The 27,987-nt window shown below is 36.0% G+C and overlaps 1 protein-coding gene and 1 non-coding gene across 2 annotated transcripts in view; both read left to right on the top strand.

The window, feature by feature from the left end:
• LOC136035219 (mitochondrial-processing peptidase subunit alpha-like) overlaps positions 1–27,299 on the top strand; it is a 65,672-nt gene extending 38,373 nt beyond the window's left edge. The window contains exons 7-11 of the mRNA XM_065716831.1: positions 9,716–9,818; positions 15,972–16,183; positions 19,770–19,935; positions 23,674–23,806; positions 27,066–27,299. Of these exons, the coding sequence (XP_065572903.1) occupies positions 9,716–9,818; positions 15,972–16,183; positions 19,770–19,935; positions 23,674–23,806; positions 27,066–27,238 (787 nt within the window). The 3' untranslated portion in view covers positions 27,239–27,299. The remainder of the gene's footprint in view (positions 1–9,715; positions 9,819–15,971; positions 16,184–19,769; positions 19,936–23,673; positions 23,807–27,065) is intronic.
• On the top strand, positions 8,123–8,263 carry LOC136035929 (U4 spliceosomal RNA). The gene has a single exon (XR_010619572.1). It is a non-coding gene; the product is annotated as a U4 spliceosomal RNA (small nuclear RNA).
• Positions 27,300–27,987: the final 688 nt, after the last annotated feature.

Below are 27,987 nucleotides of genomic sequence, written 5' to 3'. Positions count from 1 at the left end.
AGCTGGATGTGTGGTGATATGACAAAAATACGATAGAATTCAGGCTACATGAAGGCAATAGGATCACAAACATAGAGAAGGAGATAATAGTGGGATGGCACATATTCATCAAAGTATTGGCTTTAAGTATAATGTGGAAAGAGTCAAGATTATATGAGCTGCAAATGTGCTAACATGACGAAAATATGATAGAAATCAGCTTACATGAAGGTGATAGGATCACAAACAAGCATAAAGAAATATCAAAGGGATGACATATGTTATTCATAGTAATGGCCCAAAATATAATATGGGACCTGTCAAAATTGTGTAAGCTGCAAGTGTGTTGACAAGACAAAAATAATATAGAAACCAAGCTATATGATGGTGAAAGGATCACAAATAAACTTAAAGACAAATCAGTGAGAATGCACATTTCATTCAAAGTATTAGCACAAACTATAATGTATGACCAGTTAAAATTATGTGAGCTACAAATATGCTGACACGACAAGAATATAATAGAAACCAGGCTCATCTACCTGGGTAGAGATCTTAGCCAATATGAGGTCATCTAGTAACCCTTTCACTGAAGATTTAAGGTTGTCAGGTTACAGTGAATCCACATATATTTTATGCTTGATTTTTATACTATTTATGTGGTTAGTGAGCATTAGTAAATGTTCTGAAACAGATTCTGATCAGAGAATTGGAGTGAGCTGTCTGACCTTAGTTCACGGGGTGGCTTCAGTTGACTTTTCATTTCTTACCTGAAGTAAACAACAAAACAGGTACAGAGTAAGCAGTGGTATGAGGCAGGATATGCTCCACTATCTAGCAGCAAATCTCAAATAGCAAAGCAAGGGATTTTGAATTTCGAAGAATATAAAGCAGTCAGCACAAAACAACAAGGATCAGCAGTAGCAGTGGCGTTAACACAAGGATGGATTACTTTAGGCAATTTACAAGTTAAAAATTGGCATAGGTCTTACCCGATGAGTACTCTTTTGCACCCCAGGAGTGGGCGCTGTTAAGTATTCCTGCCTTTACCCACTGGTAGACAGGCAGAACCAGTACATCAGGCTGCTTAAAGTGTTGTTGGTTATACCAGAAAACTTCAAATTTATCCAGTTAGTTTTAGCCACATCTTTTCAATTTTCAAATTTTTCAACTGTAACAACGTCCCTAACAAAGCCAGGTAAACTCAGCTAACTAGTTGACTAGCTAACTAGGTAAACTAGCTGTCACCTAGTTTAGATGACAGTTTGAGCCATCGAGAATTTATGTGTAAGCACAATGCAGTATCCAGGGGGGTAGGGGGGTTTTGAACCCCTTCCGAAATGTTTCTCTGACTCGTAAATCCGCAACAAAAATGCATGTATGCAAATTATTGATGCGTTTTTTAAACCTTTTTTGTACCCTCACCCTCCCTGAAAAAATTCCTGAATGGAGATCTTTGTAGGCATCTAAGAACGTGTAACGCATTTTAGTACCCATCTCTCTTAAATATCACTGACAAAAAATGAATAGACTTATTTAAATGTAAGCAAAATGATTAGGGCTGTCAAGGAGGAATTGTAGATAAAAATACTTGTTACTAGTGGTAGTTGAACCCACGGCCTCCTTTGAACTAGTTAGGCACCTGTAACCACTGAGCAACTTCAGCCCAACCACAAATCCTCTATAGCAAATTGCACCTTAATTCTCATACCAATTTACTATGCGCAAAATGTATTACAAGAAATTTTTCGTCATTTCGGATGATGGAACTGCATAGTGAACATTGGCCTATTGATGAAAACACAAATACGGCCGTTTGAGTTTGTTAGCAGTTGTTTCGAATAAACTATTCATCTGTTCACCTAATCGTCTAAAAAAGCCTAGAAAATACTACTATATGGAACAAAAAGAAAAAGGTTATTTTAGATTATGCTGAAACTAACTTTTTTTATTTATTTATGATACTTTCATTTTCGAGGCATTTCGACCCTTCATTCGTGCTAATGTATATATCCTAAAAATGACCAAGTGGGAATCTTGCTGTAACAAATAAAGCAACATCGTAAGTGAAACAATCTAAATTAGCCTCAAAATTGTTTTTTTTTCTAGATAAAAATGGGTTTTGTGCTGGTGTGTGTCAAATTTTTGCCAGCATATTTTTTGGAAAAGAGCTATTTGGTAGAATGTACCAATGCCATGTTAACTAACAAGCTGGAAAAGGGATATTAATTGATAGCAGTTTTCAATTAATCGAAAAAAGCTTTTTCATTTTTCGGATTTGTATAAACTTACTTTCTTACTTTAAGGGGATTGAATTTAAATCAGAAAAGTCAAACATTCTACCATATATATAAAAGAAACCTTTTATAACAAAAAATTACTTATATTTCAATGGCAAAATACTCTAAATTTGCTTCCTGCAGTCCTTCAGAATTTGTCTTTCCTTTTAAAATAGTGTGATTATTCTGTTATTTGGTTCTGTTTGTATTTTTTGACAAATTGACGAGCAGAAATCCGCAAGACGCATAGCTTCCAGAATAAATTTATTTGTGCTGTTGGTCAACTTGTAGCTAGGTGCAACGTTGCCAACGTGGTACAGTTGTACCGTTTTAGATACAATTTAGAGGTCTTTGGACAATTCGACAAAATTGGGATATTTTTTGGGGTACAATACAAATTTCACGGTACATTTTGATTTTATTCGCTCCTTTCTGAGTCGGATATCTCTTCAAGTTTTAGTCTACCGAAAATCTTCTTCTTGCTTAGGCAAATTTTTAGCCTGCTGCTCAGATGGTACAAATTAATCGATTGTGGAACAATTTAAGTCAGAAAACTGGTAGAGTTAATTTCAAAGCGTTTGCAACGCTGGCTTGGTGTCGTTCGTAAACCGTTGCATAAAAATAATTAAACAAGAAAAGAAAGATAACAATTAAATAGTATTGCCTTTTTAAAATAATAAACGTATTGGAGATGTGAAGTCTCCAAAAGTTATGAAAGCACTGTGGTAAACGGTAGCTTATATAGACAATTATCTATTTTGGATAATCGTCTATAGAAAAATATCTATTTTGGATGCAATATGTCAGATAGTACAAAGAAATTTGACGACAAAAATTTATGCTCAACATTTTAAATTTTCTCGTGGTGTGAGTCCGAACAAAAGAAGTCGACTAAGAGAGGAATTTAAGCTTAAAATGGTAAAGCAAGTCTTGACCTAAAAATTGTATCCAAAAATTTTCAATCCTATCACCATTTATTCAAAGTACGCTCATGAACTTGGAAATCGGAAAGCTTGTACGGTTAATAGACAACTGTTGCTTATAGCAAGGTAGGATTAGCTGCAGTCAGATATGGGTTGTTTTTTAACATGGTCTTAACAGGGTTAAAGTGGGAATGTAAATTCAGCTGAGTATTTACTCCCTTCCTCAGTATTAGCTATATACCCACCAAAAAAGGTTAAGAAAATCAAACTGACCAGTAGTACCATGAAGGGGAATCCCAGAGTCCCTAAACTCATGGCAGCTGCCAGATTGATCAGACCTTGGCCCGGTCCAGGCTGATCTCCATTCTTTGTCCTGTTTCTTTTGTTCGTTCCTTATTCGCAATTATAATGACAAAAGAATATTTAGTGATGTATGATAAACAGTACCTTGAATCTTGTCTGTTTACAGAAATAATGTTATAAATTGGCATTGACAGAATCAACAATCCTTACTCATAAATTGTTGAAAAGCTGCGTAGTTCGATACAGTGTGTATCGAATATTGACTCTATTTGTAGTCATGACTCTATTTGTAGTCATTTGATACAAGAGGCGAAATGACAGTAAAAATTGCGACAGAAAAGTCCGCTTTGCTTTTGAATTGATTGAAATAAAAATGAATTAAAGTGAACTGATTTCCCGTTTAAATATAAGAAAACTCGTTACTGAGGTGAAGTGCCAAAAGGGTTCTAGACGTATCCCCTCGGAAGATTCTCCCCGCGGTAAATTTCACCCACACGCAAAACCGAGCAGCCACCAAAACAGTATGACAAATAAAAATAATAAAGAAAAGAAGGAATTCTTGTTGTAAAATATCTTAGAGTTATTATTGTTACATTTTTTTTTCGGTACTTGTGTGATATACGCCCTACCTAATGTTATTCTAATATGTTTCTCTGACACTCAATCCTAGCGAAATACTAATGTAAGATAAAATATAATATCTTAGAACAAATTTGGGTTATATTTTTGCACATTAGGGGGGAGGGGGGGGGGGGAGGTAAAATATAGCGGATCTGCATGCCTAATGTGTTCGATACAATTATTCTGCACATTATGTAGTAAGAATTGTTTTCTAACTTCACAGTGTCCAAATATTTTACCCCACACCCACATCCATCCCTCTCCCCCCAATGTTCAAATATGTAGCCAAAATTATATATTTTTTCATCTGAACTATCACTTCTTCTTGTCTTGTCTCACGCTAAGCTGAAAGAAACTAACGAACAAAAAATGGTTCTATAATGCGTCATTGAATGAATAGCTTGAGCGTTGGGATGTATATCATACAAGTACCTCTCCTTTTTGTGGGGGGGGGGGGTAGTTATTATTAGCAGGGTAATATAAAGCTTAACATTGAGGCTGTAGAGGTGATTTCAATATCAAAAGCATACTCATTGAATTGTTCGAAGTCTATGAACAAAACAGATTTCTTGAAATTTTGATTCGACATATCAAAAGTTCGGGTTTAGAGGAGGACATAATAGCTGAGAAGGAATCAATAGGAAGTTTGATTGCCCTTCAATATATGTTGGTGTTTAAAAATGACACAAGAACTGTCAATTATCAATTGAACAAGAACTCCCAAGTTTCAAAGCTTGCCCCTTCTATTTAAGGTGGACGAAAAAAGTTTTTTGCACTTTTCTGGCCCTTTTTTGGTCTGCATTTTGAGGGGAAGGAATATTTTTTGTCTTCTTTACTGGGGTCTCCGTAGTTAAAATTTTCATGTAAGTTTCAGGTCAGTCGAAAAAGTCGGCCCTTTTTTCTGAACCCTTTGTCCAAATTACTCCTTTGAATATTTTTTTTTTGTAAATTTTTCCTCTTGTTCAAAGGACATACGGCTGCAAGTTTCACATTGAAAAGGAATTTTTTGGCTCATTTCCGGGCCGCTAATCCCTCCTCCTTAGCGCAGTAAAATATTGATGATTGAAGCAATCCCTGAAAGTTTCACGTGACTTGACTCCCAAGATCCAATATGTCTCCCTCCTTTTTCTTCACCATAAAACGTATCCTTAGTAAATTGACAGTTTGTATGCTTCATAGCCCTTATCCCAGGGACTGTGGGAGTTATGCCGTCCCTTGATGCAAATTAATTGATATTTTCAACTATTCTGAACAAAATGGATACCCCGAAACATTTATCAGTTGTCCTAAGAGGTTACAGAATGGCCAGATATAAAAAAGGCTCTAGAGTGGGGGCCGGCGCCTCTCAATTCACTTTTGAGTTCTAAAAAAGGCACTAGAACTCCTAATTTCCGATTGAATAAGCACCTTCCGAAGTCACTACGGCCACGGAGGGGGGAGCAGTTAGGCAGGGTTACCCCCCTTCTATACAAGATAAATTCAGATCATTTCAGGGTTTAATTTTACTATTTATTTTTATAATAAATTCGTAGACCAGAAATATTCCCACAAATCAAGAGAGATTAGACACATATATCCAACTTCCATTCCCCTTCCCTAGAAGGGGAGAATCACTTCGTAGCACCCTTATTCAGGCTCAGTCATAATGAAGAGATACGCAAGATTGATTCTTATCACCCACCATGCCCTTTTCTGTATTTATTTGAATACTCATGGAGATCTAGACGATTTCAACATTTAAATGCGCTGTTATCTAGCAGCCTCCCCACCCAGTAACCTTTCATAATAGTGGATGGACAATTATGCGCTTTTCTTCTTTCTTTTTTATTTGTCTTAATTTCTCTTTGGCAGCTCAATTTCCAGGAGAATTTTACCCAGAGGGGATTATCGGGGGGGGGGTAATTTTCTTGTAGTGAAAATTTCAGAGGAGTCTGGGGAGGGGGAGGGGGGTAGGTCAGACCCAGTAGAAAATATGTAGTAAAAAACACGGGCGACTTGATTGGCTTTACGAAGGTAATGTCAATGTTGATTGCTTTTGGTACTTCTTTTGCCCGGATTACATCAAACTGGCTAGTAACAGCTTATTTAGTCGAAAAAGTGGTTTTACTTGTCTGAAGAAGCTCTCGAAGTAGCTACTTTGCATTCTTCTGGAGAATATTTATATTTGCGATTATCCGTGATGACTATGGGACCGTAATGTGATTGTCCCCTAAATTTTTTTTTACGGAATGACAGCTCTCATAAGAGGAAAGAGTCTCCTTTTATGCAAGACACCTCTAGGTATCAAATAGTTTGTGGCAACTAACTTTAAGTGATGAGCGACTTTGCCCAAAAGTAACCAAAACTGTAAATGAAGAAAGTTTGATGACAATTATTGCATCAAACAATTAATTTTGTTACTTGTATGATATACCCCCTGCAGGTCAAGAAGTGAAGTTAGGTTAACCCTAATAAAATATACCTAAGTAAGATAAAAATACAATACTTTGAAAACAAAATTGGGCTATATATTTGCAAATTGGGGGAGGGTGGGGTAAAGTACAGTGGATCTGCATGCGAATTGTGTCAGCTACAATTGTTCTGATAATTATGAAGTAAGAACTGTTTTCTGACTTCACACTGTCCAAATACTTTACCCCCCCCCCCCTAAAGTGCAAATATACAGCCGAAGTTATATATTCCCGTCTATTCTGTCACTTCTCTTCTTTTCTCACGCTAAGTTGAAAGAAACTAGCGAAAGAAACCGGTCTACAGTGCGTCAATGCATGAATAACTTGAGCTGCAGGGGGTATATCATACATAATTTTTTACTGCTGATGTCATATCCATAAAATTCATTACGTTTATTCTTACCCACCAAAAACTACAAACCTGAGAAAATTTGCTTTAATTTCGAAAAAAGGACGAAATGTCCCCAAAATGTCTAGCAATTTGAGGCCATGTGAGAGGTCTCTGCTGTAGACGTTATAAGCTCCCGTTTACAAAATCTGGAATTTCATCTTTTTTTTGCTAGAAGAAACATGACGAGTGCGTCTTTGTTTTGTTTTTTCCAGAGTTGATCATATCGAACTTTTTTTTTTTTTTTTTTTTTTTTTTTTTTTTTTTTTTTTGTCGTAAGAAGGAAGAGTTTATTTTAACAATGAACATAACGAAATCTCAAGTAAAGCTTGTTTATGTAGATAATCACCGCACTAGGCGTAAATATAGATCAAATTCGGAAAAAAATGTTCATTCTGATAGCAGTGCGGGGCCCTTCCAAACGTGGGGCCTGATCGTTCCAATGGTCCTTTATCCGGCCCTGCATATCCTGTAGAATTCCTAGCTTTTAGAGCAGGAGTCCTATGCCATTACCCTCGCTATTTTTAGCCATGTACTTCTTATTAGCTCTTAAATCACCTATACATATTAAGTTGTTCACTTAATTCAAAATTTGGCAACAAGTAAGAAATCTCTAAATCCAAAATGTAAAACTTTCTGACATTCTATCTCTAATAAGATATCCCCTTTGTTCCCTTATCCATTTAATTTGTTTGCATCAATAGCTTCGAAACATTAGCATCGAGTGAGAAACCCCTAGTATTGTCAGTCGTTTACTTGAAAAAAATACTCGCGGAAATTCATTTTATTTGTTTCTCATGATAATTTTCAGACTCTAAACGAAAAAATCCTGACCTTCTTATAGTCAAACTTAGTACATCATTGAGAAGTAAAGCTTTCATTCTATCTAAATCCATTTAATTTGGCATGTCCCGTCAATAGGTTTTATATGATCGAGTGAGAAGCCCCTAGTATTCCAATCATTTACTTGGAAAAAAACTCGCAAATGTTTGTTTTTCTTTGTTTTTCACAATACTTAAAGAAACTAGATTGTAAGTTAGATTCTTTAATTGTTCATCTACCGTGAAATGGCCTTTTAGTTATTCTAGCTCGATAATTGAGCCTAAAAAATCAAAAACAATTTATATATCCTTTTCTTACTTAAAGTATATTTATTCGTGAGCGTTTCCATCAAAATTTAGCTTTGCGCAGTGGCAGTATCGTAACCGATGAGGTTTATCCGAGGTGCGATTATTGCTAGTTGAAAACTTTACCCAATACCCCGCCTAGACGACGTGAAATACCGTCGGCTAAGGCAATTTTTGAAGAACCCTCAGGGGTTCAAATAATTAGTCTCACTGAGACGTTGTTATCTAATATATTTCTGATACTCTGGTTCGTACTTCAAATGCTTAGGCAGTTTTGTAGTTTAATATGGTGTGATGTTTTCACCTAGTTGACTGGAAATTCAGGGCTGCTCAAATGAAACAATTTGATGTTGCTCTCATCTGTCGAAAAGATAACACACACAATTGTCGAAAATTTTCAATAGAAATGGCATATTTTGGTCATCTAGTCTTGTTTTTTAAATGGTAATAAAAGAGATGTAAAATTTCAATTTTCTACCTCCACAAAAGCTACAAATTAACGGAAGGGAATAGCGATAATGGTGGCAGTAGTACACAGACAGTGCGGAATACAGGATGCAGATGACATTACCATATTTAAATTTTAAACGACACATAAAAAACGGCCAGAGGAGAAAATTTCAAATCAAAATGTACGCTGAATATCTGAACTTTATTGGCTTCTTGATTGAGTATGTGATGTAGCCAACTGGTACGTACTTAATAGTAAAAAGCGAACAGCGTGCAGTTTACCAAAGCTGTATGGATAAGCTGCATCTCCCATTTTCAGGAATACAGGAGGGGTATCCAACCTCGGACAAGATTACAAATTTCCAGACTCCAGAGAAGTCTTTCCTTCAGAATAATCCATCTGACTTAAAAAGGCACCAACAAATATAACAAAAATACTAGATTGAAGCTAGTTGAATGGTTTACATATTGAATAAATTAAATATAGCTTCAATATTTTTAATTGAACATATTTTTATTTTCAAACAAGATTACTTCATTCTAACCTTACCTTGTTTCACTTAATAATGATGAAAAAGGAAGAGTTAGCATTTGTTCTTCGTAATCGAAAATTTTTATATTTATATCTGCAAATATTACGTAATGAAACTACATATAACCAGTCTGGTTATATCTAGTCTCGTTACGTAATATTTGCAAAAGGATGAGAAAGCCCCTGGCAGAGTACCTAGATGAAGTCAACAGTATGTGGAATATAAACTTTTTCTTTTATTTATTTATTTTTTTTTTTAGTTGAAGAAGTACAATTTTAGGATCATTTCGACAAATGAATGGAATTCTTTTTGTGACCCACCAGTGGAGGCCCGGCGTTCATCGTGCCTTGAAGAGATAAAAGTAATTCTAAAGGGAAATTCTAAAATTGAAAAATAACTAGAATTTTCCAACTTCCAGAAATGGGTTTCATGTTATTTCGCTTAGTGTGTATCAAATATAGAGAAACTGGACTTTAGATAAGCGCATTTGAGTTAATGGCAGTCTAAGAAACTAAAGAGGAAGGGTCAAGGGTTGAGGAAGAAGGATGGAAGGTTAAAAACTGTATAACCCCTCTGCCTAGTAGTGCTTCAACCCTTAATCATTACTTGTTTCTAGAACAGTATAGTTTTTTTATGAAAATTAATTCCATTTTTGTTGCCAGGTACTTTGTTGAAGAAAAACCCATTTGGGAAGAAAACCAGTCTCTGGGTAGCAGATTGGAGGTTGATCCTTCGATTGCCCAGTACACAGGAGGACTTATTACGGTAATATATTTTTACACCCCCCCCTAAAAAAACAACAACAACTAATTAGTCTTTTGGGAAACAATAAAGGGATTTATAATGGTGATAATTGCGGTAGAACTATCAAGACTCGTCACGGGTACATCGTTAACCACAGTTTCCTTACTCAACCCCAAACAATGGCCTAGCAAAGGTTTGTTTGTAGTATGGCACTCAGCACACCCTCCTGAGATGCAGAAAATTTTTAAATGAATAATCTAAAAATCTAAAGTTTAAAACCGAAGTGAGTCCATATAATTCTAACTCGGAAATCTAGCTACACCTCTTGTTTCTAGGTATAAGTTTAATCCAGTTTAATCCAAATTTAATCCAAGTTAAATCCAAGTTTGTCCTGAACATCAGTGGTTCTCGAGGTCATACCTATTTCCCTCATTTATCCCCTCCTCTTCAGTACACCTCCTGATAGAGAAATATGTTCAAACAATTTCCTTTTTTCTGATACCATACCATAATCATAGTAAATTATTTACCTGGCTGTCATCTGCTGCAATTTTTCATCATTCTCTCACTTTTTCTTCTTTCTATATTTGTTTGTGCTTTTTTCCTGTTTATGGCCAATGATGGCAGTATGATTTTTATGGAACTTGGTATTAACCCAGTGACATATAGCAATCGCCAATTCTGTCGGTCTGTCTGTCTGTCGGTCCCGGTTTTGCTACTTTAGGCACTTCCAGGTAAGCTAGGACGATGAAATTTGGCAAGCGTATCAGGGACCGGACCAGATTAAATTAGAAATAGTCGTTTTCCCAATTTGACCATCTGGGGGGGAGTGGGGGGCCGGTTAATTCGCAAAAAAATACAAAAAACGAAGCATTTTTAACTTATGAGCGGGTGATTGGATCTTAATGAAATTTGATGTTTGGAATGATATTGTGTCTCAGAGCTCTTATTTTAAATCCCGACCGGATCTGATGACATTGGGGGCAGTTGGAGGGGGGAACCTAAAATCTTGGGAAACACTTAGAGTGGAGGGATCGGGATGAAACTTGATGGGAAAAATAAGCGCAAGTCCCAGATACATGATTGACATAATCGGAACTGATTCGCTCTCTTTGGGGTAGTTGGGGGGGGGGGGGTAATTCTTAAAAATTAGAAAAAATGAGGTATTTTCAACTTACGAACTGGTGATCGAATCTCAATGAAATTTGATGTTTAGAAGGATATCGTATCTTACAGCTCTTATTTTAAATCCCGACCGGATCTGGTGACGGGGGCGGGGAGTTGGGAGGGGGAAACTTAAAACTTGGAAAACACTTAGAGTGGAGGGATCGGGATGGAACATGGTGGGAAAAATAAACACAAGTCCTAGATAGATGATTGACATAAATGGAACGGATCCGCTCTCTTTGGGGCAGTTGGGGAGGGGTATTTCTGAAAAATTAAAAAAAATGAGGTATTTTTAAATTACGAACGGGTGATTGGATCTCCATGAAATTTGATATTTAGAAGGATATCGTGTCTCAAAGCTCTTATTTTAAATCCTGACCGGATCTGGTGACATTTGGGGGGGGGGGGGTAATTCTTAAAAATTAGAAAAAATGAGGTATTTTTAACTTACGAATGGGTGATTGGATGTCAATGAAATTTGATATTTAGAAGCATATCGTGGCTCAGAGCTCTTATTTTCAACCCGACCGGATCTGGTGACATTGGGGGGGGGGGGAGTTGAGAGGGGGAAACCTAAAACTTGGAAAACACTTAGAGTGGAGGGATCGGGATGAAACTTGGTGGAAAAAAACACGAGTCCTAGATACATGATTGACATAACCAGAACGATCCACTCTCTTTGGGGTAGTTGGGGGGGGGGGGGTAATTCTGAAAAATTAGAAAAAATGAGGTATTTTTAACTTACGAATGGGTGATTGGATCTCCATGAAATTTGATATTTAGAAGGATATCGTGTCTCAAAGCTCTTATTTTAAATCCTGACCGGATCCGGAGACATTGGGGGAAGTTTGGGGTGGGGAAACCTAAAATGATGGAAAACGCTTAGATTGGAGGGATTGGGATGAAACTTGGTTGGAAAAATAAGCAGAAGTCTTGCATACGTGATTTACATAATTGGAACGGATCCGCTCAATTCGGGGGGGGGGGGTAATTCTGAAAAATAAGAAAAAATGACGTATTTTTAACTTACGAAGGAGTGATCGGATCTTCATGAAACTTCATATTTAGAAGGACCTCGTAACTCAGATATCCTGTTTTAAATCTCAACCGGATCAAGCGTAATTGGGGGGGGGGGCAGTTGGGGGGACCGGAAATCTTAGGAAATACTTAAAGCGGTGAGATCAGGATGAAACTGGATGGGAAGAATAGAAACCTGTCTAAGATACGTGACTGACATAACTGGACCGGATCTGCTCTCTTTGGTGGAATTGGGGGGGGGGGGTAATTTTGAAAATTGAGGTATTTGTAACTTACGAAAGGGTGACCAGATCTTAATGAAATTTGATATTTAGAAGGATCTTGTGCTTTAAAGTGGTAATTTCAAATTCCGACCAGATCCTGTGACATTCGGGGGAGTTGGAGGAGGAAACCGGAATTCTTGGAAAACATGAAAATTGGGGTATTTTTATCTTACGAATAGATAATCGGATCGTAATGAAATTTGATTTTTAGAAGGAATTCATGTCTCAGAGCTCTTATTTTAAATCCCGACCAGATCTTTTGTCATTGGGGGGAGTTGGAGGGGGAAATCTTGGAAAAACACTTGGAGTGGAGGAATCGGGATGAAGCTTGGTGGATAGAATAAACAAATGTCCTTGATACGTGATTGACAGAATCGTACTGGATTCGGTCTCTTTGGGGGAGTTGGGGGGAGGGGTTCAGTGATTTGGCGAGTACGGTGCTTCTGGACGTGCTAGGGCGATGAAAATTGGTAGGCGTGTCAGGGAGCTGCACAATTTGACTTGATAAAGTCGTTTTCCCAGGATTCGACCATCTGGGGGGCAAAAGGGAGAGGAAAAATTAGGGATTTATAACTTACGAGTGGTTGATCGGATCTTAATCAATTTTGATATTTAGAAGGACTTTGTGACTCAGAGCTCTTATTTTAAATCTTGACCGGCGTTAAGCCTCTTATTTTCATTTTTAAATCAATCTATTGATTCATAGAATTTTGTTAGAGCTCATACCATATGATCTCTTGGCTCTTAGCTCTTCTCGCCTCGTCATAAGTGCCATATGAGCTCTTAGCTCTTGTTTTCTTTTAAAACAATAGATTGTATTTTTATCCATTTTGGAAGGAGGTATCCAAGGAAGATAAATTTTCCACAGATAATAAAATTAGGCTAGATATTGTCAGTTTTATTGTGTTATCAGAATTAATTAATTCCTAAACCCATGTCCGCAAATAAAAACATACAGTTTGAACTCTTGATTAAGGCTAGGATAAGTGAACACTATCTAGGCCGTCATTTCAATAATAAATTCAGAAAGAGTCAATATCCTTGTATATCTTTTTGCTTCACTTTCTCTTTCTTTTTCTCGTTTCTTTTGTTCAGTTATAACTGTGTTTTATGTAACTTTTGATATGACAAAAGTGTATTTTCATGACTGGAAAATCATCGGAGATAGTAGAGCTTTTGATTTATCTATCTATCTATATATATAAAAATAAATTGTCTGTGTGTCGAGTGACGTCACTGTCCGCATATGACGTCTGAATTATTTCATCACATACCAATTCAAAAACGAATGTATTCAAGCCGTAGTAGCTCAGTTATATAACTACCTGTGTTGGCGCAGTGGGTTTGACCATAGCGTGGTAATACGAGACTCAGAGATCGAAACATGCTGCAGGAATGCACTACAGGGCCGACGCAGGGACCTTAGTAGTCAAGAAGCGTCGTTTATCCGATACAAATACAGTAGCTCAGTTGGTAAAGCGTTATGTTCCAGGTTCTAGGTCCGAGAGGTTCCAGGTTTGACCCTTGGCTTTAGCATTAATACAAAAGAAGAAAAAAACTAAAAAAGATAAAAACTACAAAAAAAACTAAAAAGAAGATACTAAAAAAACTAAAAAAGCTAAAAAACTAAACAAAGGGTAAAAAACTAAAAACTAAAAAACAAAAAAAAAACAAAAAAGGTAAAAACTAAAAAGAAAAAAACTAAAAACTAATAAAAAAACTAAAAACTGAAAAAGAAAAAAAAACTAAAAAAAGGGAAAAAACTGACAAACAAAGGAGAAAATGAAAATTAAAAAAAATAAAAATAAAAAAAAATAAAAAAGGTAAATGTATTCAAGCCGAAGTAGCTGAGTTGGTAAAGCGTTATGTTCCAGGTTCTAGGTTCGAGAGGTTCCAGGTTCGAACCTTGGCTTTAGCATTAATACAAAAGAAGAAAAAAACTAAAAAAGAAAAAAACTAAAAAAAAAAAAAAAAAAGTAAAAACTACTAAAAAAACTAAAAAAGCTAAAAAACTAAAAAAAACTAAGAAAATGTAAAAAACTAAAAAAGAAGAAAAACCTACAAAAGGGTAAGAACAGCAAAAAAACTAAAAAAACAAACTAAAGACTAATAAAAAAAACTAAAAACTGAAAAAGAAAAAAAAACTAAAAAAGGAAAAAACTGAAAAATAAATAAGAAAAAGAAAACTTAAAAAAACAAACATTAAAAAAAGAGAATATAAATGAAGACCGGGACACTCAAAGAGAAATTACAGACTGGGACACCGGGACACAAATGACGACTGGGACGTGTGTGTCGACTGACGTGATATTTGTGTGTCGACTGACGTCATGTTTGTCGACTATAAATGACGACCGGGACACAGGGACACAACTACAAAGGGGACGCCGGTGGGCACAGGGGGATATATAAATGACGATGGGGACACAGGGAATGTTTGATTAGCAATCACCATCAACAAAGCTCAAGGGCAATCATTAGAATAATGAGGTATAGATCTGAATACGGATTGTTTTTCCCATGGACAATTATATGTTGTATGTTCAAGAGTCGGTAAACCTGACAATCTATTTATATGTACAGACAATGGGACAGTGAAGAATGTTGTATATTCGCAAGTTTTACGTAGTTAAAAACATATTAACTAACATATATATATATATATATATATATATATATATATATATATATATATAAAACATATATATATATATATATATGTATTCACAGGTGGGACACAGGGATACAACTGCAATGGCGCGTAACTAATATGGCGCGTAACGACTTACGCGCGCGGGGGGGCTTGGGGGGCGTGAAGTGCCCCCACCAACAAGGTGTTGGGGTGGCGCGAAGCGCCACCCCAACAGCTAGTTAGTTATAAATCTATTTATATGTGTAGAACTGCCAATAAATCTTTGACTACGATTATAGACTCGACACTCATATGTCATCATATTTAGTAATCATGTTTAGCAATTAAAAATGTTTGTGACACCATTTTCATCCCTGAGTCGCCTCTCTTTTTTTTTAGCTTTATGGTTTTTGTTATGTTACTTTGATATCAACTAGAAGCCTTTACTATTTTTGTATTTGATAAATAGATATATTAGGAACTTTGGAATGAATATGAAGTCCAATACATTTTGTCACCCGTTACTTGTCTTTGTGGCTATGAATCCGGTTTTCTCAGATGTAAAATTCTTGAATGTGTTATGAATAATATTAAGCATCAAAATATATATTATTTTTGAGATCAAGTAAGATACAGGAAAATTAATCAGACTTAAAAGAACATAAAAGATTTCCCTCTTTGTTTATGAATTGAGGGAATTGGGCAGGGTTTTCCGAATATTCAGCATAGTTAACCAACTGTTGACGAGAAATAAATACCGAAAACGGTAACAATACAGTTTATCTTCTTTTTTTTTTAACTTAATACTTTAACAACCAAAATCGTACTACAGTCAATCCTTCGACCTGGTGAATTAACCTCGTCTAATAGTAATAAAATGTCTGTCTGATATCATATGTTGGTTAGACATGCAAAAGTGTCCCGCAGGTGACACAATTTCTATCTCTTTTACTCTATGTATCTCTCCCTCTCTTTCTATCTATTATCCCCTCTTATCCGATCCTAACACAGTTTCCTTGATTATTTTGTCGCTTGAAATAAATATCATTTCTTAATGTTGCTTTTCTTTTTTAGCAAGAAAAAGATTTGTCGGATGTTAGTCTTGGCCCTACCCCTATGCCAGAACTGGCTCATTTTGTCCTTGGACTTGAAAGCAGTTCTCATAGAGATGATGATTTCATAGCCTACTGCGTTTTAAATATGTTAATGGGAGGAGGAGGCTCCTTTTCAGCAGGTGGACCTGGAAAGGGCATGTACACCCGACTCTACACTCAAGTCCTGAACAGGTAATATTTTTACCAGAAATGTGTCCATATTATAGGTACTACATAGGGTAAGTTCAGCTGATAATATATGTATGTAAAACTATGAAGAAAGCCAATAAAAGCTATAAGGTATATTAAAAGTACCAGACACGTGTAGAGAAAACCGTGTCTAAACTCAAGAAAATTCTATATATTCAAAACAAGTTTCTTAGATCTTTTTCACTGTTCAGGATTTTAAATTTTTAATTTTTATTGTAAATATTCTGTTCTATTGGAGATCTTACTTACTTAGATATAAGTTCCCCCTGGTCCATCTGTGGTGCATAGGGCATCGACGAGGCCCATGTACACATTTCAGATGGTAGCTGCGTTTCGGACATCTTCCCACAGGGTTTGAACGACGTATGTGCACATTGAAAATCAAGGTTGCATGTATGTCTGCTTGCTTATCTTCAGACTTTAGTTACCCGTTGTACAAAGCCGCATAACTGTTTCCAGAACTAGAGGTTTGTCTGAAGATTTGTCATAATTTTTATGAATTTGTCGGGATTTCTATGTATTGGTCATGATTTCTTAGAGGTTGGCCATGATTTCGATAGTTTGGTTTTGATTTCTACGGTTTGGTCTGAATTTCTAGGGTTGGCCCTGGTTTTTGCGAATTCGTCTGGATTTTTATGCATTGATTATGACCTTTATGAACTCCCTGAATTTCTTTGGATTGGTTATGATTTCTATGATTTTTTTCTGGATGGTGAAACGTAACAAAACAGAAGGCACTTTGAAAGAAAAAACTTTTAAGGTGAAACGTAACAAAACAGAAGACTAATACTGCTGCTACTAATAACTCACCGCAGCACCAAGCCACCTGAGGCCAACACAGCTACGCACGCTCCTCCTCCAACCCAATCTATTCAAGGCCTCCCTCTCTACACCCTCCCAGAAAGTTCCCATTTCCTTTAAAAAGAATTTCCGTTGAGCCCCAGACGGTTGGCCAAAAAGGGCAATCTTCGGCAATCTGTCATTCTTCATCCGCAGAACGTGGCCTAACGATCTCAACCTTTCTTTCATTATAACCCAAGAAAGTGGGATTGAACCGCATTTTTCGTACAACCTACTGTTTGAAATACAGTCAGTCAGTCGGGTACCCAGAACAATACGTAGGCAATTTCTCAAGAAAATATCTATTAAGTTTTCATCCGCTTTTCGGAGCGCCCATGCTTCAGAGCCATATTTGACCACTGCCATCACTGTAGCTTCCAATGTTCTTATCTTGGTTTGCAGACTTATCTTCCTATTCTTCCAAACTTTTTTTAACTGTGAAAAAACACCCTGAGCCTAACATCTTCACTGCTCCCACCGTATTTACTATTAATACTACCAAGGTAAATGAAGCTGCCCGCCTGATCAATCTTTTCGTTGCCCAACGTCACTTTTTCGTCTTCACTTATTCCTAGCTTTATTGACTTAGTCTTCTTAACATTAATTTTCAAACCTATTTTAGTACCCTGAACTCGCAAACCTCTAAAAATTCATTCATTTTGCTCACACTTTCATCTAATATGCTTAAATCATCAGCATAATCTAAGTCCAGGAGCGTTTTTCCTCCCCATTTGATTCGGTGGCCTCCAATTGCCTTTCCTGTGCTCCTTAAGACGAAGTCCATCAAGATGATCCATATAAAGGGGGATAGAACTCAACCATGTCTAACTCCTGATTTAATACGAAACCAGCTGCTAACCTCATTTCCTACCTTAAGCGCAGCAATATCATTCTCGTGCATAGCCCGAATCTTCTATCAACTGAATCAAACGCTTGCTCATAATCGATAAAACTGAGGACCAAAGGTGTTTGACAACGAAGGCAATTCTCAATTATTAACCTAAGAGTGATAATGTGGTCGATACATCCTCTACCTTTTCTAAAACTGCACTGTTCTTCTCTTAAAACTTTGTCTACAGCATCTCTTAGTCTAAAAAGTATCATAATACTCAGTAATTTGCTACCCACAGAGACCAGACTAATGCCTCGATAATTACGACACTCACTCTTGTTACCATTCTTATACAGCGGTTTAATTAAGATTTTTTTTTAAATCGTTAGGTACTTCCCCTTTTTCAACGATCATAATCATAATCTTCAGTAGCTTATTTCTAACCTCGGAGTCACTATACTTAAGAAACTCATTTATCACACTATCAGCATCTGGAGCCTTATTATTTTTTAATCTTTTTGATACTGTTATTAATTCTTCCTCTAAAAACAGTCTAAAGAAAGTTTTTAGGTGAAACGTAACAAAACAGAAAACGCTTCGAGAAAAAAAAACAACTTTTAATGTAAAACATAACAAAACAGAAGACATTTTGGGGAAAAAAACTTTTAAGGTGAAATGTAACAAATCAGAAGGCACTTTGAAAAAAATTTTTTTAGTAGCACACTTGAAAAAAAAAACTTTTAATCTATATGTGTGTTCCCAATCCTTTATTCTCTTCGTGTCATTAAAGGTCATGGGCTCTGCTGGACGCTCTACATCGAACTTCGTATTCCATGTGCGATGTCATTTCGAATCGTCGCTTGTTTTAAGAAACTAATGTTTTGTAAATTTTTCTATTTTCGTGCTTGAAGCGGGCATTAAGAGATGCCAGGACCGCATTCTGGCTTACAGATTCACTTCCTTTTCAACATCACTCGGCTCGGTATTTCAAACCTTGTTTCTACCAAATTTGGACTTCCTGCAACAAGCAGATGAGTTTTGTGCTTTTAGCGCACTTTTCAGCGATTCCAAAGGTGCTATAAAGCGATCGCTCGACTTTTTATCTGTGATTATTGGGTTCCCATACTTTGTACTAAATGACCACTTTTTCCGAAGTTTCTTCAAACTTTCCATCACTACTCTGCTTTTTGCGCACTTTTGAGCGCGCAAATTTGCGCTTTGACGCGCAGACTCGAGCTGCTGCTTTTAATCTTCGGACTTCTAGTACTCTAAACTATATTTTTGCCTGTTATGACAAAATAGCCCTAAAGACGAGTCTCATTCCAGAGTGGGAAGACATATATGCAGGGGTTCAAATGAGGGAAGATTGGAGGCTACTCACCGACGCTCTGTGAGCCTCCGGAGACACTGGAGGAACTAAGGTCTAAGGTGTTGAGATGCTGGTAAACTTGCGCGTTCTTTTAGCCCTTTGGGCGCTCGTAAAATTGATTTAGAACGCCCATTCGGCGTGCTTCCGTCACCATTAGATTCCCCGTACTTTAATCTCTATTTCCACCAATTTTGGGGCTTTTTGCCAGAGGTGCACGGTTCTTATGCGTAACTGCCCTATTAAAGCGATATCTTAAGTTCACAATCCTGATTGTCAATTCGACAAATTCGCTAAGAAAAAAGGATTGGAAAGGGTAAAATGTATTTTTTTTAAGTTTGGGGGGGATGATCTTGGTTGTTCTTTTTTTCAATGTAATTGCCCAAACAGCCATATCTGTTGAATATTTTTAGAACCTGACTTTCGTTTTTGTTTATATTACTTTATAGTATATTGTATTACATATAAAAAATTTATTTTATTATATTATACTTTATATATACTTTTATATCGTATTTTGTATTTTTAAGGTATCATTGGATGCACAATGCAACTGCTTACAATCACGCCTATGGAGATTCGGGTGTATTTTGTATTCATGGAGCTTCTCACCCCTCACAGATTGCCGACGTTGCCTCTGTTATAACTTCTCAGTTTGTGGGCATGTCAAGAAACTTGGATGTAGTCGATTTTGAGGTAACTCTCATCAGTGGCTTAGCTAGGGGACGGAGGGCAAGAAGAACGGATGTCCCTTGGTGCAGCCTTTAAGGGGGCCGCCAAACTGACTTTTTTTAAGGCAGGACGGGCTCTCAAGGAATCTTCCTATACCTACTATGTTAAACATTTGGAGTTTGCCTGACGTTCCTGAATTAGTGATTTCGGCGGTTTTTATTTTAACAGACATAAAAAAATCTGGTGGATATTTTGATCTAATCAAATCTTAAAGCCGACAATTATTTTTTTTATAATTCAAAAATGATTATAAAACCTGTTTCGGGTTTGCATTCTATATTGCTGCACTTGACACTGTTGTTGTGGGATATAGAATAAATAGAGCAAAAAATATTCTATTCAACAATCAGAAACTTATTTCTATAATATATACTTGCTGGCGGCAGTCCCTTCAAATACTTTACATATTTGTGTTCCGAAGTCAAAAATTCCTCTCAAAAGACTAGATGCAGCTGTAATCGTAGCGCGTGAGAATGCATAAATTAGACCCATGGACTAACTACATGGATTGTTCTGGAGCGATTCAGTGAGGTATTAGTTAGTTGTAACCAGTTTAAACAGAGTCTGGAGAATAAGTAGCGTGCAGGCACCAAACTGCCGGTTAATAAATATATATAAAGAATTATATTATATAAATAATTAAAAGAAGAATTGCTAAGGACAATTTGCGCCTAATCGTAATTTTGAGTTAGAAACCTCTTAGGTTCAACCTTCTTATATTTTATATAGTTGAATCGACGAAGAAATCTAATAACTTTGTCTTTGATTGAGTCGCCGCCTCTGAAAAAGAATTGACTGGGGAGTAAAATGCTTGGACTTCCGCTAGACCTTAATACTTATATTGTGATTGTGATGGGAGGGGGTGCAAGAACTACCATTGTCCCTGGGCGCTAAAAACCCTAGTTACATCTCTGACTCCCACTTCTTTTAGTTTGATTTGTTTTTCTAAATTTATTAGTGGTCATTTTGATTGTTTGGGGGAAGGGTGTAAGATATCGTATTACTGGCTGAATAATAAAAATACAATTCCCAATGAAGCTCCACTTATAAATTTGTTTCTGTTGCTGAGGGATTTCAACCCTGTTCTACTTTCGACGGTAAGGTTTTTTACACATCTTTTTTAACTTGGCGAAGAATAATTGAGTGATTTGTCGAGAGTATACTGTTTTAAATGGGTAAAACTGGTTATTCTTGTGATAAAATGCCTGGGCGATAAAATTCGACTATATTTTATAAGTTGTATAATATGCTACTTTCTTACATTGTTTATTCGTGAATAGTTTTGATCCAAGAATGTGAACCTAAAAATCATACTAATTTATTTTTGAGTGTATAGCGAGGGAGAGTTCACTTTCAGAGATCAATTGTGACGAAACAAAAAAATTGTGGCGCTGTTAGTATAGCATCAAAAATAATATGATTGAAAGACTGCGAAAATTTTAAAGGTGGCTCTAAAATAATATCTTTTATGAAGCCTGTCAGAAACCCCCTAAAATACTTTTCATGTCAAAGTAATCAAAAACTTTTCATGTCAAAGTTGTTCTTTTTTAGAATTAGTCTTAGGACCAACTTTAGAGATAATTACTCTACCACCGTGTTTAGACAAGCATTTACGGAGGGGGAGGGGGGTGAGTCTTATTCTCCTCTATTTTGAGCGTTCCGAGGAGTTGCTCCACAACATTTTTTATTAGTGTCCCTATTCATGGGAGAGCCAAGACCTCCTTGGTCATTGGGCCACCAAGGCTCTCTCTAAAAAAATTTTACATTTGAAATATAAATTTAATTTTGAATTAATTTAATATTTTAGTTTAAATATTTAAAAATTGGTAAGTGTTTTTAATATTGTTTTGGTAATAATTTAGTATTGTATTAATATTATTCAATTTAGTTAAAAGTAATATAAACTAATCTACAAATTAATTTAGATATTGTATTTAGTAATTTACTCATTTGATACCCAAAGGCTGGTTATTTGGATGTTAAAGGAAATAGCGGAAAGCTAATCAACCAGTGAAAATGCGAGAAAAGCATGTTAATTCAACAATTGGCTAATCAATTTGGCGTTTGGTCTTTCAAAATGCCTAACGGAAACTAGGGTCTAAGCTCCATTTTTATATAGTGTTTTACGGAACAAAACGCAGAAAGAATAAGCCGATTGGGAACGCTGCTTAATGATTAATGATGCTTAATGATGCCATGTTAAAGCTAAAATTTTGAATTTTCATTGATTGATTATTTTTCCGTTAGGTCTGTCAAACGGCAAGTATGAACAGGTCTTAGACACTATCAGAGATGGAAAATCTGGCTATCCTCTAGACCCAGCTCCTGATCAGTTTTGTTTGCAGCAAGGGTGTTCCCACTTTCAGAAATCACGTACACCAGATGGGGCATACTTAGCGCGGTGGAAGTTGTGCAGCGCACGTGCGTTCTGAGATGTACATCAGCTGGTATTAATTTGGTGCCTCCCCTGGTGTGTAATGAATGAATAGTTTTCCCCTTTTCCCTATTCCCTCAAAAGTGAAATTTTGCACATAGTTTCTGTTATTGTCACACAAGGAAACCGGTTTCAAAATTAGTCTTCTTATCTTCATATCTGGCTGTCCATCTAAAAATCTGATTCATTATTTCAATGAACCTGGAAAATAAAAATAAAAAAAAAGGTTTTTGGCTTTTTCGCCAAGTAGCCATGTCTCTCAACTTTTTGTCAGAGTCCACCCGGTTAATTTTAATTCAAAAATCAACGGACTCGGTCTTGTTGGTCTTTGTGATTATTCTAATAAAAGAACGTGAAGCTTAGTTTCAGTGGCGGTTCTGGACATGAGGGCAGCTGCCCCCCCCCCAGTTTTTTGGACATGTGACATTAGACTCCTTTAGTTTTATATTTTTACGCTCTTATTAAGGTACTTTGCCCCCTCCGCAGGTTATGAGGCCTAAAATTGCTACTGCTTAATTTGAAGCCAGATGAAAAGGAGCACAGCAGTGGCGATGCGGGACTTGCATTATTCTTCGATCAAAATTCAGTGCATTATTATCAAAACCATATTTTTTCAATGCTGTGTTTCATTTTCTAAAAAATTAATGAAGGACCATGCCCAAAGGTAGGACGAAAGGACTGGATTCTGAGATATACCCCTAAGGTCTGAACCCTTAAAGTTATTTTTGGAATAAGATCAAACTTCAATTTAACCTTGGGTCAATTCAACTTGATCTTGGATAGAGACGGAAAAAAAGACAGTTCTTGCCAAGCGTAAAGTACACCAGGTGACGCCTGCCAAGCGTGGTAGAAGTGTGCCAATTGTGGGGAAAATGTATGGCACAGGTGACGTTGGGATATGTACACCAGTTGGCGGAAAATGACTCGAGTCCCTCGAGTTAAAAGCTGTTATCAGTATTTTAAACCTTTGTTCGGGCCTTATAGATTCTATTCAAGGGTCATAATTGACGTTCCTGTATTCATTGATTCAAATTGAAGAGAGACAGCTACGTTAAAATGGGAAAAAAGAGACTTATATTATGACAGTCGTACAGATGTTTCTTTCTGGCTATTTTTTATTCCCCTCCTGGGTACTTTTTCAACGGATAGGGTAAGAAAAGACACGCCAGTTTAATTGTTTACAGAACGAAATGACGATAATAAGTTGGGTTTAAGTAATGTTTTACATCTCAGAACATGCAAATAATTAGTTGTCTTGCTTATTTTAGAGAGCCAAGAAACAGCTTCAGTCTATGTTGCTTATGAATTTGGAAGCAAGGCCAGTTGTCTTTGAAGACCTTGGAAGACAGGTACTTTTCACTGGAATTAGAAAGCGACCAGAAGAATTCATACAAAAGATTGGTAAGTTGATGTAATTGTTTTTTCCTTAGAAAGAAGGACATTAACTCTCTGCATCAGCATTTACAGTTTCACTGCCGATTACCTAGCACCTCCGATTCACGGTTTAAATTCGTTCTACCACAAAAATAAATATCCTTGCTCGATCAAGAAATTGATTTGAGCGATAAATGGAAGTTGGCAAGGTCGTATCCAGCGGGAATAGGGTTTGACCCCTTCCCCGTAGAAACGTTTTTTAGACTCAACAAAAAGAAACAAAATGCATATGAACAAATGTTTAATGTGTTTTGTAAAGTTTGTTTGTGTGCCCCCCCCCCTGAACAATAATCCTGGTTACGGTCTTGGAATTTAGAATAAAACTTCCTTAGATAGTTCAGACTTTTTTACGTTAATAGTATCAAAGCTTTCAGAAAATAAGGAAAGTCCAAAGTAAACCAGTCTAGAAGCTGAAATTTGACAGAAAAAAAAGAACACCTATATTAAAACCCAAAAATAAACTATAGTAAACAAAAAAAAAATCACGAAAAAATGAGTAACGCAAGGAACTAAATAAAAATGACACAAGAGAAGCTTGGCAAATTTTTTTTTGTTAAGATTAAATGACTTTTTTCCTTCGAAGTAATTGGGAAAATTTGCCTGTTCGTATTTCCAGGCTATCCTCTGGCTGAAAACCCTATCCAACTAAAGTCTGAATAATTAAGTATACTTTATTTAATATTCATGTGAAGGATTGGTAGTTCGAATCAAGGGCGTATTGAAGGTTTTTGTTCAGGGTGAAGGACAAAAAATGCATCAAAAATTTGTTTATGCTTATTATTGTTACTTTTTACAAGTCAGCCTTAGCTTTAATTCTACTTTGAGATCAGATACTCCGGTATATTTTTTTTCTTTTGTATGTATTTTGACAGGTTGTTCCTGACCTGAAGTCTTATTAGGAATAAAATTGTTTCCCCAGTGCTTCCACTTTTTCCAAGCTCTTAGGAACTAGTTTGTACTTTCTTGTTTGTATCTGTGCTTTCTGTAATTTCTTTTGTTTAGTTTTATTTGAATTTACTATGTGTGTATCTGTTCGTGAACGTCGTTCATTGTATTTGTTTACTGTTCTTAAACGAGAACGATTATTGTGCTCGTTTACTGTGTGTGGATGTCTCAACGAACCCGTGAGCTTTGGTACTCATTTTACTTTTATTTTACCTGGTCTCAGAAGTGAACTACCGTTAGTGTAGGCTTTGTAGTATGTGTCCCACAATTTTTCAAGTTTTATCCTCCTCACTTTTCGCAATTTCAAATTAACTGCTTGTCTATAGGATTAAATTGATTTTGTAACTTTTCTGTTTATAAATAAAACAAATTAGACAGAAAGAACTAAAAATTCATTTTAATTAAAAACCAATACTCACAAAAATTCATATCAAGCAGACCTGTCACGTGAAAATCTACATAGATTTGTTAGTGATAAGACTCAATATTTTAGTCACTTTCTATATATTTATATTTTTAAAAATGAAGAAAAATGCAATGTTTATAAATTAATCAAAAATAACAGTCATTGATACCTCGGACCGATACTTGAAGAAGAAACACACACCCCCAACCATCTCTATTTATCATAAAATACTTGATGTTGTTTTATGTTGTTTATGTTGTTTAAGAGGACTTTTCCAACTCAAAACATAAAACTGCCTAAATGTAAAACTAGAGCTAATAGTACACTAAACTTACCAAAACAGTATATTAAGACAGTAAATTAGTTTAAACAATTGATTCTTAAAATTCATGTGCTAATTTTTCATGTATTTATTTATGGTGGGCAATTGCAGTTTGCATGAGAAAATGCCTAGAAATGGCTGTTTTATCATCGGCTTCATTTGTGTCCGATAAATGATTGTCTGATTTTCTCTTGCAAGAAATGCTTATTTATGAAACTAAAGATTTCCCGACACTGGTATAAAAAAAGAAAATCATCAAAATATTAAATCGCTGAAAAACCATGAAAAACACAAAAGAAATTGCTCCAAATGAAACAAGAAAAACAACAGCACCTCATTTCTAAAATTTACCATTAAGAGGTTTCCAAAAGCCTATTAAGGAAAAATGTACTAAATAACGCCGAAAATACGCGATTTCTATGGAATTATAGCAGAAATTAGTTCGTCACACGTAATTTTATGTAGCATTTTTGAAAAAGAGACCTCATTATTTAGGGAAGACAAATATTGATTCTTTCTCTTAAAAAACAACAAGAAATTAAAATGAAAAAATCTAAGACATTAACCAAAAGTTCTACGAAGAGACCATTGAATTACTGGGACTTGAGTCACTCCACAACTGCCGTCAAAGTTTGGATAATTCATTCTTGTCTGTGCTCAAAACACAGGTGTATCCTCCCTCGAATCTACCCTTGAACACACTCACCAAAATACAGAACAAGTTGGAACCAGTTTATTGCTGCACAACACGGTATCAGCATTTTTTCTTTGTTTCCTTTTGACGGGTCTTTAACAGCACAAGGTAAGTGTAGTTCGTGTTTGTGCAATTTTATGTACCTCGTAAACAGCTCAGTTTTAGTGCTTCTTAGTACTCTGTCGAGTATTTCAATAAATATGTCTATGTGTATGTCTATAAATTCTAGTATATCTAAACCACATTTCAGTGTAAGATTGAAAAATGACGGATTATTTGGAAATTAGATTTTACGTAACGGTACGCAAAAATAGATATGAAACGAGACATCTCTTTTTTCAAGATAAAAATCCTCTAATCTTTACAGAGCGGATCCTCTGTCCAATGTGCGTTAGAATGTCTAAATGTTTTCCAAACAATTTTTCTTTGTTAGGTGCTTTATGTAAATCTTTTTGAAGACACAGGAAAAAAAAACATGCTCTCCTTTCCCAATAACAAACAATAGGCAACCTTCATAACTTAGAGTACTTGCCTAAAGGTCTTTCGGGTGTCATGCCACCTCTGGAAACATAATTATCGGATTTTCCTACTATTTTGTATTTTGATCGTATATCTTTTAGGGGACCGCAGCTAAAAGGAACACGGTAGAGGGGCCAGCTGCCCTCCAGTCACTTTTGATTCTTAAAAAGAACACTAGAATTAGAAAAAGTATGTAATTCAAAAATACATTAAAGCCTTGTAACTTTTTACTTAGGCAGTCTTATTGCACTGCCTATGATCTATTCTTTCTAGTGAGGATCGCCTGTCCAATTTGTGTTAGAACGTATAAAGATTTTCTGAACAATTAATTATGTTTTAGGTGCAATAACGAAGGAGGATATTTATAGAGTGGCTAAGCGCCTTCTGGCATCAAAACCAGCCATCGCTGCTTTGGGAAACCTAAAAAATCTCCCTGAACATAGAGCAATTGAAGAAGCACTTCTGTCAAAAGATGGCAAAATATCTCGTCGTAGTCGATTCACATTGTTTTGAAATTCAGCTAAAATTATTGATAATAAAAAAAAGTATAAATTATTTAACATGTTGTGAACAATTCGAATTTTATGCTAGAAAAAAAAAATCCTCACATGAGTATAAGAAACGGAAAATACTTATTCTCTCAGAAGTATTCACCCAAGAAGCATGAATTTTTTCTTGGCCTGGGACTGTAATAATCATTAATGGGTGGTGACAATAGATTTTTATGAAATATTGTACATCATTTCGATGGCGCTTTGTAAAAAGGGCCTAATTCCACTTTATTCCAAAAATTTGTTAATTATTTGGCTCGAATAAACTCATCATAAGGCCTTGTTGGTTGCTAAATCTGTATCAGTAGATGCAAGTACCATGATAATCCCTGTAATTTTGCCAAAACAGAATCAAGCCAGTTTATAGGGTTCTTACGGCAAATTTTAGTACTCAATGCCAAGCATGCTTCTCCAGCAGCTGAATCTGTCACGGCTCTACAGATTTTCAATAGTGAATCTATAGTTAAAGAAAAACTTATCCACTCAAGTCTTGTAATATAGTGTGTCGGAAATAATTATATGGGTTTGCCTCGAAATAAATGTTCATACCCGCCACCAGTATTCCTTCTCAGAGTATTTTTATTGATTGGTCAGTTAATCACTGAAAAAAGGAACCAACCGCCAGGGAGAATATTGACATCTTGCCTTATTTATTAAACAAAAATAGCCATGATTTTTATTTGTCCTGTGACCAAGTAATTTCAAAACTAG

This window comes from Artemia franciscana, chromosome 14 (genome assembly GCF_032884065.1).
Source record: "Artemia franciscana chromosome 14, ASM3288406v1, whole genome shotgun sequence".
Taxonomy (NCBI): Eukaryota; Metazoa; Arthropoda; class Branchiopoda; order Anostraca; family Artemiidae; genus Artemia; species Artemia franciscana.
Note: the sequence above shows the minus strand (reverse complement) of the source record. Positions and strands in the feature narration are given on the sequence as shown.